Source organism: Nesoenas mayeri (genome assembly GCF_963082525.1).
Source record: "Nesoenas mayeri genome assembly, chromosome: 8".
In the NCBI taxonomy this organism is placed as follows: domain Eukaryota; kingdom Metazoa; phylum Chordata; class Aves; order Columbiformes; family Columbidae; genus Nesoenas; species Nesoenas mayeri.
In genome coordinates this window covers 20701918-20717708 of record NC_137554.1, presented here as the reverse complement: position 1 = coordinate 20717708, position 15791 = coordinate 20701918, and the positions used below count along the sequence as shown (strand labels likewise).

The window sequence follows — 15791 nt, the reverse complement described above, 5'->3', positions numbered from 1 at the left end:
GCCTCTCTCCTGCCTTGGAGAGTGCAGTGGCACAGCTGGTTTTCATCTTGGCTAGCAGGCTCTGTCCTCAGGCTACTAAGTGCTGAGTAATTTTTACCAAGCTCTGCTTGCAGATAAATGATGTTCTTCTCTTAGCTGCTGCCAGGCAAAGCTACAAATACTTGATCTTTTATTCTTTTCTCATAAACTCCTAACATTGAATACTAAAAATGCAGCCAGAGATTTTTCCACTGCCATTTATTCTCAGCATGGTCCCAACTGTATTACAATTACAGACACCCACCCATTTGCTGAAGCTCAACTATAGTTCCTCGTTAACCTGAAGCTTCCAATTAAAGGCTCCTTCAGTTTCATTGATAGTTTGCATATACTCCAAGGACCCACTTCATTTTTTTTTCCCCAAAAACCACATACCAGGAGAAAGGCAACTGCTTTAAATAACTTCACACTAATTTTCTGGAAAAGCCTGATGAGCGAGTGCCAGTCTCCAAAGAAAAGCCTGCGTCTGAATATGCACTTTGGGTAGTTTCTCTCACAGCCATAACTATAAAAATATCTGAAAGCTTTGGACTAAACGTGGCACAACTGCTGGGCAGGTAAAGTGTGGGCTCAGACTAATGGAAAGAAACCAGAAAGGTACAACACTGGAAACCCATTAGTTTAATTCAAGTTTTCTGCAGTGTTTCTAGTAAGATCTTACATTTTCTAAGAAACTGCGTAAGAATTAGTTACAAATTGCATAGGAAATTATTTTTTTAAAATGTTAGGTAATCTCAGCAATGCTGTTCTTCCACCTACCCCCAGTAAGGGAAGCCATGAACATGAAGCCAGCACAGGGCGCAGGCTGAAAACCAGTAAGAAATGCCATGGCTAATTTTAGAATAGTTTCCAGTCATGCAGTAGTAACAGTGCATAAAAAAGTACCTGCATACTTTTAAAAGATAAAGCAAGGTTTGAAAACAATCTTGATTTTTAAAATGTAAGACTAATAGTCTGTCAACTTCCCCACCACCACCCTGCCTTTGAAGATCACCTTCCCAGCACAGACATCTCGTACAGCATTATCAGCTACTGTTTTAGTATAACAGTATCAGCATTTGGATTTTGGGATGGGGAAGTTAGAGGAAAGGCTCTGCCATTTAGATTCTGAACCAAGCTATGGGTTTTTTTCCTCTTGCTAGAGTCCTCAGGATGTGGCTGTCTTCTCACAGCCCTCAGAACCCTTTAAATACTATGGTAAAAGCATTCTTTGGTAGTGTAGTTTCTAATTGTGTTTTCAAGCATTTAAATTAAATTGTAAATGTTTGAAGCTCCAAGGGAGTGAACCTGTGCCATCTTTCCATTATTAAAGTCTTCAGACCCAGAGCTGGACTTCAGTAATTACGTGTCAGGGCAGAGCCAGGAGATGCTGGAGTTTAACAGTGTTCCTGTTACTTAAGTGCAAGAGGGAACAATCTCATGTAAAACACACTTTTTGGAGCATTCTTCTTAAATGCCTTGTAAAACAAATGAAACGTGGGTTAGAAACACATTCACCACTGCTGACCACAAAGGTTTTTATATTTAATAGAAATTAAATTAGTAGCTTAATATACATAAGGTTACGCTTTCCAGTCCAGTAGCTTTCAAATTCTTCCTTTCAAGTCACAGAGCAAATACTGTACAAAAAGGACAACAAAGAGCAACCAAGGAGTAAACACTGCAACACTGGACCCAGAATGGTTTATCTGCAGCTACACACACTAAAGGATACATAACGATGGACCCGCCGTGGGGCAATCATGCATTACCAAGGGAAAGACCTACTGCCGGCTGCGCGCACGCTGGTTCCCCAGGGCAGGAGAGAGCGTCCTGGAGCATGGAGCCAGCTGTTCTATCGCGCTCCGTAGCTGTAGTAGTACGGCTCGTCAGGGCGGTATCCATACGCAGTCGCTGGGCGGCCAGGAACCCCCGGTGATTGACCAAAGCCATCAACTCCCATGCTACAAAAAGAGAGGAGAGGTTTTTGTTCAGTAGGGGAGGGACAGTACTGGTGTCTCTGACTCTTCCTGCCACCGAGGTAATTTTGAGAGGCAACTTTGCAAGCCATCTCCCCCTTCTAGCCAGCACTGCTCTGTCTCCTCTTCCCTTGGTGGGAAAAGAAATGCTGCAAAGAAATCAACACAACTTCTATTGAGGAAAGGCTTTCAGGTCTAACAGAAATCCCAGAAGAGCCAGAATTTGTCTCTCCTACCCTTGTATGGATTTATTGATGAAGGACTTTACTTCTGTGACTCGGTTTATCTGTACACTAGAGTTAATGCGTCTTTCAGGAAAGGCTTCAAGGATGCTTCTGGCAAAGCCCGCCGGTAACCCTGCCCCACGCAGCCCATCTCAGTAATCTTGTGTCCTTCCTTCAGTACATTTCTGAAGCCCCTGGGAAAATACAGCTAGAAATATGAAAGTGAGAATATCTGGCACAGCAACATAGTTGAGCAAAAGATAGTGTTTCTGGCGAGGTACAAGATTGACAGCCAAATGGCAGAAATAATTCATCCTCTACTGAAAGGCTATGTACTAATGGGACAGAATAATTCATTTTTCATATAGAACAGCAAGTCCCACAGCAATGAATTAGGTCCTATAGCACAAGAACTGCGTAGGGAAAAGTGGTACATATTTCACGCTCAACAATAACTCTCATGCAGGAGGTAGAGGAAAAATGAATGTTGCCCAAGATACTGGATTACTGCCTATTCATAGCTATGTCACTTCTTAACTTCCACTTCAGTAGAAAGACAAATGGAAAAGAATCCTGATTTATTGTCTGACTAAAGATGCATTGAAAGGAGTTGAACTTCCCCTCTGAAGACTGTCAAAACACAAAGAACCGAAGTGCTTTTGGAGTGGGGAAAAGCTGAACCTCATTGCTGCCAATTACACATGTGGAACATGGGTTATGCAAGAGTCAAGGCTGGGAAAGAATGACCCATCCAGAAGATGTACAATGGGTGGGCCCCAGGCCCTGGCTCCGCAAAAAGCTGGCACTGCTCAATCTCACAACGGAAGTGGTGGGGGACCACGTCCATCGCTCTGTCCTGGCAGAGACGCTTCTCTTGGATTGTGCCTCCATGAAGTCCTAGAAAAGGATCCTCGGTGCCTGGCTTCTCAGGAAACTAGTTCACCCATGGGATATTCTGACAGTCAGGTAAAGGTAAAAGGTCTGAGGCTGAGATTTGTTCTCTGAGAGGGTGGGGTACACAGTCAACAAGACAAACTGCAGAGAAAATAATTCAGTTTCACCTGAATGTATCTTGAGAAATGCAGTGCCCTGAAAGTGCTTTACTGTTTGCACATGTCTGTCTGTATTTGAACTGGCGCTGCCCCATCTCACAACTCGTAAACGGAGCCATCAGGCTGACGTGAAAGGCTGATCAGTCCCCTTGGCACGACAAAGAGAAGAAGAATAGCCATGGTATATAGCTGTGTGAACACACGCCTCTGGCCCCACACCTTCCTCTGGCCACCCATTCCTCCTTATGTCCCCCCCTAAAGTCCTATTAACCTTTTTCCAAGCCCATTATGAAATGAGCTGGTGACCTCTGAGGCACCTTCTCCAGGTCCTTCCTTTGTACCTGACAAACAACAGCTTTCTCATTAGCAGGCCTGAAGCTTTAAAAGACTCCTGAAAGAAGGGATTAAGAGAAATCCTGTTAGTTTCAATCTAATTCTTGTCTCCCAAATCATCAAACCCCGTGCTCACCTTAGTCAGAGGATGGTTCCTGTTTCTACCGCTCCTACAGATTTGCAGTTTGCAAAGGGATGAGCCAGCCAGCCAGCCCTCACCTGGGCTGCCCTTAGGTAGAGCTTTCTCAATACAGGGCACAAAGCTCTCCTGAACAAGCCAACAAGGACCTAGCATGAAGCTGACCAGTTTGTCTGGCAGTTCAGAACACAAACAAGTTGAAAAACTACTGTAAGACTATGCCGATTCTTTAAAAGAATTCTTTCAGTACTGTTAGTACTAGCAGTTAGTATCATACTAAAAGAAGGTGCAGTGAGATTTGGAAGTGCAGAGTCCAGCTTTGTGGTGCTACTTACAAGTTCCCAGTGACACCATACACCTGTAACACTGCAGAGAAGCAGGACCCTTTAAGGCTACCTTTAAACTCAATAATTCCATTGCTTTCTTCTAAAGATCCTTAAAACATCTACGGTTGATTTATAATGAAAATATATTTTAACAGAAAATACTTTTCTAGGTTTATATATATACATATATATTTTTTTTTCCTGTGACTATAACAACCTTAGTTGTGGGTAAGTTGGTTTTATTACACGTTAATACAGCAGCCTGAGAGACCTGTCCTGAAGCAGGACTTTCTTCTCAAGTGTAAATGTGGCTTCCCTTGGTGCTGCAGAGTTTCAAGAACTTGTTTTGGTCGCTCTGTTATAGACGAAAAGAACATCGGGGTTTTTGGGGGGGTAAGGTGTAATAACGACACCGAGCCACGAGGTGGCAATGGGGCTCTATCACCGCAGCCAGAGCTGTCCCAGCTACTTCCAATTTGGTAATCCTCATTCAAAGGACTTTTAAATGTATTTAAATTGATAACAAGAGCAGGGAAAATATGGTTTCAATCACATTCTCAGCAAATCATTTTTTTAAAATATATTTTTTATAAATGTGTAAGTAATTAGGTAAAGATCCCTAGAGTTTAAACTTTGAGGAGTATCAGTTATTTCCAAATGGTTTAGACATATGTTAGTGTCCTGAAGAAAACTGGAAGAGATGGATCAGCTGATAACTGCTTTGGACAGTTAAAAAAAATAAAAAGAAAGGAACAGAAAATCACATTAAAACACCTTGATCAAATCAGCACTCTCTCCTATCTAAATATTTCTCTTAAGTAATTGAAGGCTTGTCTGTGCTTTGAAAAAAATTGGCTTAATTTTTACGCATTAGTGCTCTTGAAATGTACCAGCTTTGCCTATTTGAGTGTTTGTGCTGGCAGCCCGTGGCAAAAAGCTTGTCCTCTTGGCTGAAGGCAAAGCTGTGGAACCCAGGAGGTGACCGAGGAGCAGGACAACAAAACAGCAAACACACGTCTGGAGAGCGAGGGCTGGCTCACCGGTGAGGCCAGCACAACCTACCGAGGTGGAGACGGGGCTTTAAACCTCACGTCCTGATGAATCTTGGCCACTTCTGGAAAGATGGTCGCTTTTTGGCTGTAAACACTTGTTGGGTGACGGGCGGCCCGAGATTGTGATTTGTGCCATGTGTTCTTAGATTTAGACCAGCAAACAGCTTCAAAACCAGCTCCTAATAAAAATGTGCTGTTGGCTTTGTTTATACAGCTTCTACAGGGAAACTCTGTGCTCATCAGGGCAAGCATCAGCCTGTCTTCCCAAAAACTTGGGGGCACATAAACATGCCATTGAGGCAACAATACTTATCCCCAAATGGGTATTTTTTGCTCCAGTTAATCAGCCCTGTTCTTCTAGCAGAAGAAGGTGCAATCCCTACAGTCATATAGTGATGAAGATCACACAACACCACAAGGAGCTTCTCAGATAAATGATTCCTGCTGTTGCCTTAATCTGCAACTTATTTCAGGCAGTTTTGCCTCGCAAGATTACACGTGTGTGCACAGAGATGGGTGCGCGCTAACCGCATCGTCAAAGCACAACTGCTTTCTTGTGCAAAGTTTCTCACCACGCCTGGAGCCGATGGAGTTAAACAGTGAACAGCACAGCTAATTACTATGTACTGCTAACCTCAGTTGCTGGTTCATTTTGAGACCCTTTAAAATATGAACTGTGTATTTTACCCCTATGCACTCTCTTAATGATTTGTTTTTTTTAGACTGAAATCACTTCCAGCCATCAGTTATACTCGCGGTCTCTACACATGCACTTCCCTAAGCACAAATATTTCTTTTTCCTATTGGTCTGCCAGCCCCTGTCAGAGCAAATTTCACTTTAAACTAAATGCTATGATACTTAAAACCTCTTGGATTACTCAGGCTGCGAGCGTGATCTATGACCTTCCCCAAATGACAGCTGAACTTTCCAATTTGCTTGTACTGCCGGGGAACTGAAGAACACATGCTGGAGAGGAAAACGTTCCTGATGTGCGTGAGTGAAGAGAGATTTCTTAACAGCTCTGCTCGCTGATACTTCCAAATTAATGTGCCCATCTAGGATACTAGGTGTCACGACATCATTTCAAATGTAAAGACCAAGCGTGTCCCCGCCGCCCTCACAGCAGGAGATGCCAGCCAGCATGCCATTGTGTCCATAAAAATACTTATTTTTTCCTTAGCTCCCTCCTGTGCCCAAAGCCTCAGAGACTCCATAGGCTTTGTGGTCCATCTGGGGGAGCGGGCAGGCTCAGACAGAGAGTGTCCTGCCAGCCACCCTCTGCTGGGGTCCCCTTTTGGTATCTCTGCTGCTCCTGAGCGCATGGGGCAGGGAGAGAGGCCCCTGAGCTTGGTCTGAACTGCGGTAATTAGCACCTGGGTGCAGACTGACCGCACAGCAAAGCTACTCTCTGTCCATTTTCCTCATGCGATAGACACCTGAGCCTGTCCACGCTCACATTCACACTGTTACTTGTGCTGGTGCTGACAAGTTGCTCTAAAACGGGTACTAACTCCTCCCGTGTAAGCAGGGCCTCAGAAACGCGAGTCCTGGGTCACTGGGGAGATTCTTGGTCAAAACTAAACCCCTTGATGTCCAACTGATAATCCCCTGGGGTAGGACGCATGGACCCGTGAGCGATCCCAGCCAGAAACTCAGCTTGGGACACAGGCCTGCACATTCATGAAAGAGGCATGAAGCAGCGTGGCAAGAATCGTACCAGACCGTGCTGTAAGAGACAGTGACTGCCTGTGCACGCAAAGGTGGCCCAGGAAGAATCCTCACCTTAGAGAGTGAAGTATCAGTTCAGGAGCTTACACTTCAGAGCCAAAATTTCATCCTTTTCAGACTATCAGTTTCAGCCCCAAAATCAAAGCACTCTGAAATTACTGCCTACTGGAAACAAAATCCAAGCTTAACACCTACAGTGCTTCCACTAGAGCCACAACTTCAGCTGTATTTCTTTTCATCCTAAACCTGTTCTAAAACCCTGTCAGTCCTCCCTCCTTATTCCATATCAAGGCTTACACCAGCCTCACATCTGAGAGGCTCTCAGCTCCTCACCAAGGATAAACACTTTATAATTTTACTAAAAATAAAATAAATTTTACTAAAAAAGATCTACCCATTTATAATTCACTAGGTCCTCTGACCTTGATAAGACCAAATGCTGCTTACAGCTCTCAACTCATCAGCAACCCTACTAACACCTAAAGAAGGAATCATACTGAAGCTCTCCATGTGCTCAAGTGAGCTGCTAAGAGAGTTTATTTACAGGCATAAATATGCAGCCCCAGTCTACACACACAGCATCTCTTCTTGCTGCCATCAATCACACCTGCAGCTTTGCAAAACTGCTCCTGAGTGTCAGAGAACAGGGTTGGAACCAGAAGATTTCTGAGCATCCTTCGGAAGCCTGACATTAGTGCAGTTCACAGCAACTCCTGAGTTTCCTCTGTAACTTCTCCCTTTATGCACTTTATATTATAGTTTCTAAAAACCGTCATCTTCACCCTCAAAACATCCCCCACCTTACTCCAGGCAGGCATTCAGAATTTCATGCAGCACATCCTTGAAATCCTAATGTTTCCCTTCTGTGAATCTACTCATGTGTGACGGCACTATTGATAACATACGGTACAGTTACCATCCTATATTGCCTCTCATGCCAGAAACCCCTGTAATCTATAATGCTGTATCAGGTTCCTGTGTATAACAGACAAAAGTTGTGTTCAGATGAATACTGAAGGCTGTATTTTTCCCTCAGGAGGTACGTAAGCCATAGAAGTGCCCCATCAGTCTCTAATCTCAAGACAAGCACAGCATTATAAACTGTACAAACAACAGAGTTGCAGTTTATAATAGTTTCCAAGAAGAGACACAGAAGTTTGCCAGCAGCAAAGTCTGTATTTTTTCTCTCCTCTCAGTAGTTTTGTTTTGTTTGTTGATGAAAGGTGCTAGCCTGTAGATCTGAGACAACTACTGCAGGGTAGTATAATCACATACGGAATGTGGCAGAGGCTGCAGTCCTGCTAGCACAATTAGGAGACTGGTTAACGAATGATGCAGCTTCGTCCCTCTGCAGGTTTCTTCTAGCGCAGAGACCAGGGTTCATTACAGCAGGCAGGAGGGCTGGGGGCACCCCGGCCCTGTCCCACTGCACACTGAGGATTCAGGCACGGGGCACAGCCAGGGAAGTGGGAAATACTTAACTCCAAAGAACAAACACAGATCTCCAGCTTAAATTATCTCCAGGTAAGAAATATTTAGCTAATCCTTTGCAGGTATCAGCTAACCACCACACTTTAGCCAAGTGCAACCCATGGGCTCCTTGACCTTTCTGCTGATACACACTGTCAGCTGAACACTGGCTGGGATACCATTTTCCTAACACCGGTCATGAAAGAGTGGAAAGCATCAGAAAGTGGCTTAAAACTGTTTGCTGTTCCCCTTGCTTAGAGTCTAGCAATTGAGAAGATAATCCTATTTACTTCTACATGCCAACTACCTCTGGGTTTGCTCCACTGACCATAAATTTTCTGTCCTTCAGAGTAAGAGCCCAAGCCATGGGTTACGGAGAAACAGCACACAACTGAGAGGCCTTAGAAAAAACTGTGTTTCTTTATAAAATGGCCTGTAACTGTAGATTCTCCTACTACTGGTAATGACGTTAAGCTATAAACCACAAGTCTCTTAAATTCTGCCTCTCATAGCCCCAACTTTCTTTCTCCCCTATCTGTGAGGCTTCCTCCCTCTCCCCTGCTGTCTATCCTTCAAGCTCAAGTGAGGGGAGTTTTGTGGTAAGGGCTGTGACTTTGCACACAGCATCAAATGCCAAATCCATCTCTACACTGACACTGAATATCAATATTCCTTACATAGTAATACTGTATCTGCTCAAAAGATAAAAAATATGCACAGGTATAATAATAATTTACTTCCCTTGTGCATCACGGTACAGCTTTTATGGATATGATAAAGTCTCTCCTTCCACATGATCCAGCTTTCTTCAGTGCACTTAATGACTTAAAGTTTCCAGTTGCTTCTGGACTTGGTGCCTAGTTGTATCTCAGCACAATACGGCTGTTTCTGCTATTTAATTATAAACAAATGCAAATATGAATTGGGAAGAAATGAGCACTGTGTCTTCTGTGTCAGGCTCCAGCTACGCACCAAGCAAAAAGCGTGCCAAAATTCACTGCTGGGGAGGCAGCATTAAAAAATATATATATATTTCCCAACTGAATAGCAATAAAGCACTGAACTAAAAACAAATGACCTTCCTCAGCCAAATTCAGTGAAAGCCTTGCTTAAAAACCATTGAATTTGCCATCCCAGCTCTGTGAAAGCAGACGGGGACTTGGGCTCTGTTTCTTGCTCTGTCAGTTACCTGCTGTGTGATCCTGGGCAAGTTGCTCCTTTTCTCTATGACCTCAGTTTCCCATTGGAGTATTGAAAGAAAAAAAAACCCACCGCAGACATTAAAGACAGCAAGTGACAAACTACAGCAATGAGAAGACTCAAATTAGACTGACGTACAGAGAAAAGACTTTGCTTATTTTGTATCATTCCTCAAAGAGGAAAAAGAAAAGATTTCTGATCTGCTAGAAAGCCAACCAACCCAAAACACCACCAGGGGGAAAGACAGCAACTCTAGGTGTTGCATATAGCTGTCCTGTTTCTTTGAAGGGCATTGGAGTAACCTCACTGGCATTCCCTCACCCAGGCTCACAGCTCCGCCACACGGGCAGGGAGTTTCTCAGCTATTCTGTACAGGATCTGTTAAAAGGTCAAGTGCACAGTCAGAGCTGGAATGGAAACCAAGAGTTCTGACTTTCCATTATAAGCCTAATAGAAGCATCTCCTGTGCTGCTGGCTCAACAGCTGGCCAAAGCCACTGATTAGATATATCCATTACTTAAAATTAATGAAGAACTGAAACAAATGAAAATGCCTTGAGGAGCAGGCAACAAAAAGAAAATATGTCCTTCCCTCCCCCTCTCTCCTTGCATAGTCCAAAGTATTTGTGTCAACTCCATAAATTGAAGAGTATATTTTCTTAATCTTAATCTAGTAATACATCTGGCTTGGGAAGGTTTCAAGCCTCTCTTTTACTGAACTCCAGCAACGTCAGTGTTATGTTGGGTACAGAAGCTTCACCCAACAGCCTGAGCAGAGTAAGTGGCAATTTCATAGGGTGACCGGTGTCACTGACTAGATCAGCTTAGAATCTGGTCCACGACTTCCACGGGCTCCTGCCCAGCCTGCCCATTTCCACATGGGAAACGTTTCTTGCTTCTTGTACCAGGTCACAGAGCAGGGTCCCTGTGACAACGTACTCTGAGATAAACAGCTGAAGTGGAAACGCAAGTTTGCGGTGTCCTGCATTGAAGCACTCATAGCTGAAGAATTATTCCTTTAGATATTTACGCAAGCTCTGTAGGTCCAAGCACTGCCGCTCAGCTCTGTGCTTCGATACAAACAGGGGAAAAAGTTCCATCTTGAGCACCAACACGCAGAAGAGTGAGACCAACAGGTTACTGGCTGATGGTCACACTGCCTCCAAGAATTGGGCAACTGATCGTGGATGATAATCCAGATGGTGGAGGGAAGGGGAGTCAAAATATCTGTTCTGCTTTGACTTCCAGCTGCAGCCAATAAAAGCTTTCAAAGTCCTTTCTGAAAGTTAACATTACTAGGGGATTTGCAGTGTTGATTAGAGCACGCAGCAAATGCAGTTGGAGCATTATTGCTGATGAATACATTTTAAATATTTTTTACCACCATGCATGATTCTCCAGATTTCAACCACTTTTAAATATCATCACAGGGCCCTAGTGAAGTCTTGTCAAAATGTATCCCAAAGCAGCGATGATTTTAGTGTAAAACAAGAAGAAAGTAAATCTCAGTGTCTCTTGCTGCCTGCTTTTTTAGGGCTAACACTGGATATATTAGGGAACAACCCACATAGAAATACAGATGTGGAATATTTTCTTGGAGATCCATACCTCGGAGTAGCATTATTATGCAAAAATTTCAACTTTAATTAAATGAACGAAAAATAAAATGTTTCCAGGACAAAGGCTGGGCAGGGAGGCTTGGAAGAAATAAAAGTTAAACTGCTCAAAACGCAGAAGGCAAATAAACTCTCTAAAGTAGATTTTTTTTAACCATGAGATTTAAAAAAAATCATAACTAAGTTTTCCAGAGAGAAGAGAAGAGTGTGGTTCAGTCATTACACTTGAATAGCTGAAGCTGATAAACAGATTCCGAGAATCAAATTTTAGAACCAAAACAATTTTAACTCTTTGGCAAGGAAATTAATTTGATATGTTAGATTAATTTTTATACTAGAGACTTATTCACGGAACATGTTCAGTTTGGATAATAACTATAAGAAATATCCCATGGATATACGGGACTTTAAAAAAAAAATACTCATTGTAGGTTTAATTTTGAATCCTGCGAGCATGCTTATACATAGCATACAAAACACCCTTCACTTTATTACAGTTTTAAATCTTTCTTCCAGGCCTGGCTTTGCAACCAACTTGTCTTGATAAAATAGGTCACTTGAAAAAGGAAAGCTCAATAAAATGAATTACAAAAACAACAAGATTAAACTGATTGTGCTGTTTTTGTACAGTGCAGCTGAATTCTGCAAATATGCTGCTGGCTGTGGTTTGGCATTTAACAGCATGCGATCAGTGAGAAGGAGGAAATTTTATTCTCATTAACTGTTGCAGATTTACTGCAGTGAAAAAGGGCTATGTAACCTGAGAAGTGACAGAATGGAAAGATCAAAGCAGCAGTCTGGAAACTAAATAAACCTTCTGGCTACTTCCTGCAAGGAAAATTCACTCTGGCAATGTAAAACAGAGTCCAGTTAAAAACTACTCTCAGTTTTATGAGCTGTCACAGCAGCTTGAGTGGTTTGGACCAGTCAAGTTTAGAACATTATATTTCCTTGTTTTTGTCTCAGATACTTCTGTAAGCAGTTTTATAGTTTCGCCCCCCCCTCCTTTTTTTTAAAAAATATTTTTTATTTATTTTTTATTTAAAGAGAAAAATAAAATTCTTTTCTTTTGCTTGAAATCGAGAAGGTCACAGCTAAACTCATTAAAAACAAGCAGGTCTTCATTTGCACATTCCATTTCCATTTACTACGTTTTAATATTTTACTTTGAGATTTATAAGCAATGTACATTTGCTTTAATAACTCTTCCGCATTCTGTTCACTTATTGTTTAATATAAGTGCAAATCAGTTTACAGAGCCCAGATGGCTTGTAACCAGGGAGCCAGTCTATTCCTAGTAGCACATCTGGAGGGACTACGAGCAGCAGACAGAACGTGGGAATTAATTAATGTTACATTTCAGAAGAGACGGACCCAGGTTTGGGGGATTTTTTGGTAAGACATTCCAAAGGACTTGAGTGAACTGCTACAGCATTTTGGTATTCTTTTAAAATTCTTAATAGCCACCTAGACCATGTTGGTTAAATGAGGCCAACTGCAGGTGGAACATAGTAAAATAAAAAGCAACTAAAAAAATGTAAAAGAGACTGCAAGCAAATAAGACCCAGGTATCCTGTATTCCAAGCAAGCTGAATTGCATGAAAACCTCAACCCTAACTCTTTTCCCAAATGGCATCTGCAACTTGCTGAAAAAATTGAATCTTTAAAATATTCCCAAGCAAGCTATTTCATCTCTTAGCATACTAGTGTGATTGTTTGGAGCAATTAAACAGCTCCTACAGTAAATGAAACAAGTGCAACATGATCCTTCGTGATGACGGACCACACACCTTGGAGAGGTGGTGTGGTCTGGTCACCAGGGAGCAGGCGAGAGAGCACAGCCCTCCTCCGGGCTCCGGCACCTGATTTTGGACCAGTAACTTCTCTTCTCCCAGCCTGTGGTTCCCTGCCCATCTCAGCTGTCAGCTCTTTGGGGCACCGACTGTGTGCTGCACTGTGGACATCGGCTGCATGCCAGGAGATATAAGGAGAGCTGCTTGGAAGCTTCTCCTGATACAGTCTGAGAACAGAATAATAATAAATAAGCACCCCAGCACATAAAAAAATTTGCTGTATAAAGAATACTGTATATGAAGAATATGATATTCATCTGGATATTCCCAAGTTCCAGGCAGTGATGGGCCCCAAACCTTTAGTGGTTCAGTATGCACAGATTTCTGACACCTGGGAAAATCTCACCAATGTGGGTCAGAGAGAAAAAATCTTGTTCCCCTTGAATAATCAGACTCCTGCTCTTCAGAAATGCTACAATAACTGTCCACAACATAATGGCATAATTTGGTCAAATACACAGTAGTGACATTTAAACTGGATTATAATATCATCACGTTGCAGTATTTAATTTCTATAAACATAGCTTTAAGAAAACAGTACAAATATACCTAATAAAATGACAGCTAGCAGGGAATATGACCACTACCTAGAAAAACAGGGAAAAGAAAGAGGTAACTTTAGTTTGGTACTGGTGCAGAAACAAGTTATTATAAACTAGATATGAAGAAATTCAAGCTCGCATTGAAAAGCTCTTAGTGATGAAGCACTCATGTTCTGGAAGCACCACTCCCGCATTTAAGTATTGAAGGAAGACAACAATACAGTGAATTTTGATTTAGGCCATGATCCAGGATCTGAAGAAATCAAGCGAAGCCCTTCACTAAGCTTGCCCCAGACTGTGATCAAAACCTCCAAAAAGCAGCAGTCCCTGCTTCCTTATTACTACCTCTTAGATGCAAAATCTTAATTCCAAGCATATGTATCACCTGAACATGCATTGATGAGCAAAAAGAAGCTTACCTGCCCATTTCACATGAACAGTCAGTAAACGCTGCATTGTCCAAGTGAGAATTGTGCTTTATCTCTGTCATCTCAAGCCAGAAAGAGTCATATCAGAAATTTAGCAAAATCCTCCTGACCTGATTCAGTTTAACTTCTTTAAAACTAAACACGCAGGCAGTTAGGACAACAGAATATGATAAAAAAAGCAGATATGACTCTGCTACCACTAAGAGCATTCTTGTGGGACTAAAAGAAAAACAACGACAAAAACCCCTTTTTTGTCTCCAGAAACTTCATTGGTTCTGGGCTTCTCTGTAAGGCCTTTTCAAATTCGTTTCAGTGGGATTTACAATTTGCTAATACTGATGTGTGATAAACTAATAAAACCTGCCTACAAGGTTATAGGCCCAATTTACTAATAAAACCTAATTCAATTCTCTTGGGAAATGCAAATTCAATAGTGTCCAAATGGGAAAAGCTGAGTACAAGTCTGCTGAACATACTGCAAAGAAAAAAAAGTGGGTGGTATTTTTTCGTTTGTTTTGTTTTTAAAATAAAGTTTAAGCATGGAAAGAAAAAATTAATGTACAGAATTGTAAGAAATATCACTATGGTAAAATGTTTGAAAGTAGAATCATATTGTAATAATAATTTACACTCTATTAGCTTTTCTTTCCAATAATTAAAATATTTTATATTCACCACATGTCCACCAGTAGGAGAGGAAAGCAATGCTGCCTTTACTCAAATGATAAGGAAAGAGAGATGTGGATGCTTTCAGTTCTACTGTAGCACAGATCTCGCATCAGACTATAGTTTTTATCTAAGCTGATCTTTCCAAGAACCACAAAACAAAAGTTTCTTCTGCCACTGATGGCTGTAAAGACTCAGCTCACTTTTACAGTCTACTAATGTATTAGTTTTCACTTGAAATAGCCTGCAAGATGGCACTTTGCTGCTGGAAGGCTGGGAAGAGAATGTTCAAAATTCTAAATAAACTGTGCACATTACTGAAAATGTAACATGGATGAGAAATACTCCATAGCAGGGTCACCAATTCCTTCAGTCCTTTCCATAGGAAGCAGGTTCCTTCTATCAGCAATATATCCTGCAGGGCTTAGAGATGAAACCAAGGAAGAGATGAAAACCTAACTTTCACGCGTGAGAAGTACAACATGTGACTGCTTTAAGCAAATCTAATTAAGATTACGATCTATATAGAATATAGCTCTAAATGTCCATGTGGGATACAAGTTATAGGTATAGGTACAGGTATACAGGTATAGGTTATAGGTACAACTATTAAAAACACATTTAGATAAACAATCACAAAGTGCATATTTGCCAGCACCTGATGTAGTTCCTGTACCTGACCTGAGCAGGAGCTATTCAGCTGTGATCGATGACTGGGAGTTTGCAATTTGCTGCAGGAGTCAGCAGGAATGGACGGCTACAGGTTTAGGTCTTTTCTCCATGAAGATTCACATCTCATTTTCATCAGGCTACCCGAGCAAAAAAGCCATTCAATGTGGGCTTTTAGCACACGCAGACATTAAAAGTCAGTTTACCTAGAGATAAGCTAAGTCACATGAACACAGTCTTCCCTGTGCTCCCACCAGGACCCATCTCCACACATTATGCCACTGATGCCCGTGTCACCGCAGTTTGTCAACTCAGGACACAAAAGCCAGATTATGCACAGTTACACTTGCCAACAGCCATGGCAGCCTGCAAGGCCCTGGCTCCATATATTTAGCTCACAAAATATCACAACGACCTGCCATGGCAAAAAGAAGAAACGTAGCTACAGTTTCAGCTCTGTAAATCCAGGCAAGAGGAAAGATGTTCCACCAAGGAC

General features: G+C 42.0%; 1 protein-coding gene across 3 annotated transcripts in view; it reads right to left on the bottom strand.

The window, feature by feature from the left end:
- The window catches only part of KIFAP3 (kinesin associated protein 3), a 76790-nt gene that overhangs the window by 4975 nt on the left and 56024 nt on the right, over positions 1 to 15791 (bottom strand). For all 3 annotated transcript variants that reach the window (XM_080348431.1, XM_080348430.1, XM_080348432.1), the window contains one exon: positions 1791 to 1982. In XM_080348431.1, coding sequence (XP_080204557.1) covers positions 1874 to 1982 — 109 coding nt within the window. In that variant the 3' untranslated portion in view covers positions 1791 to 1873. The remainder of the gene's footprint in view (positions 1 to 1790; positions 1983 to 15791) is intronic.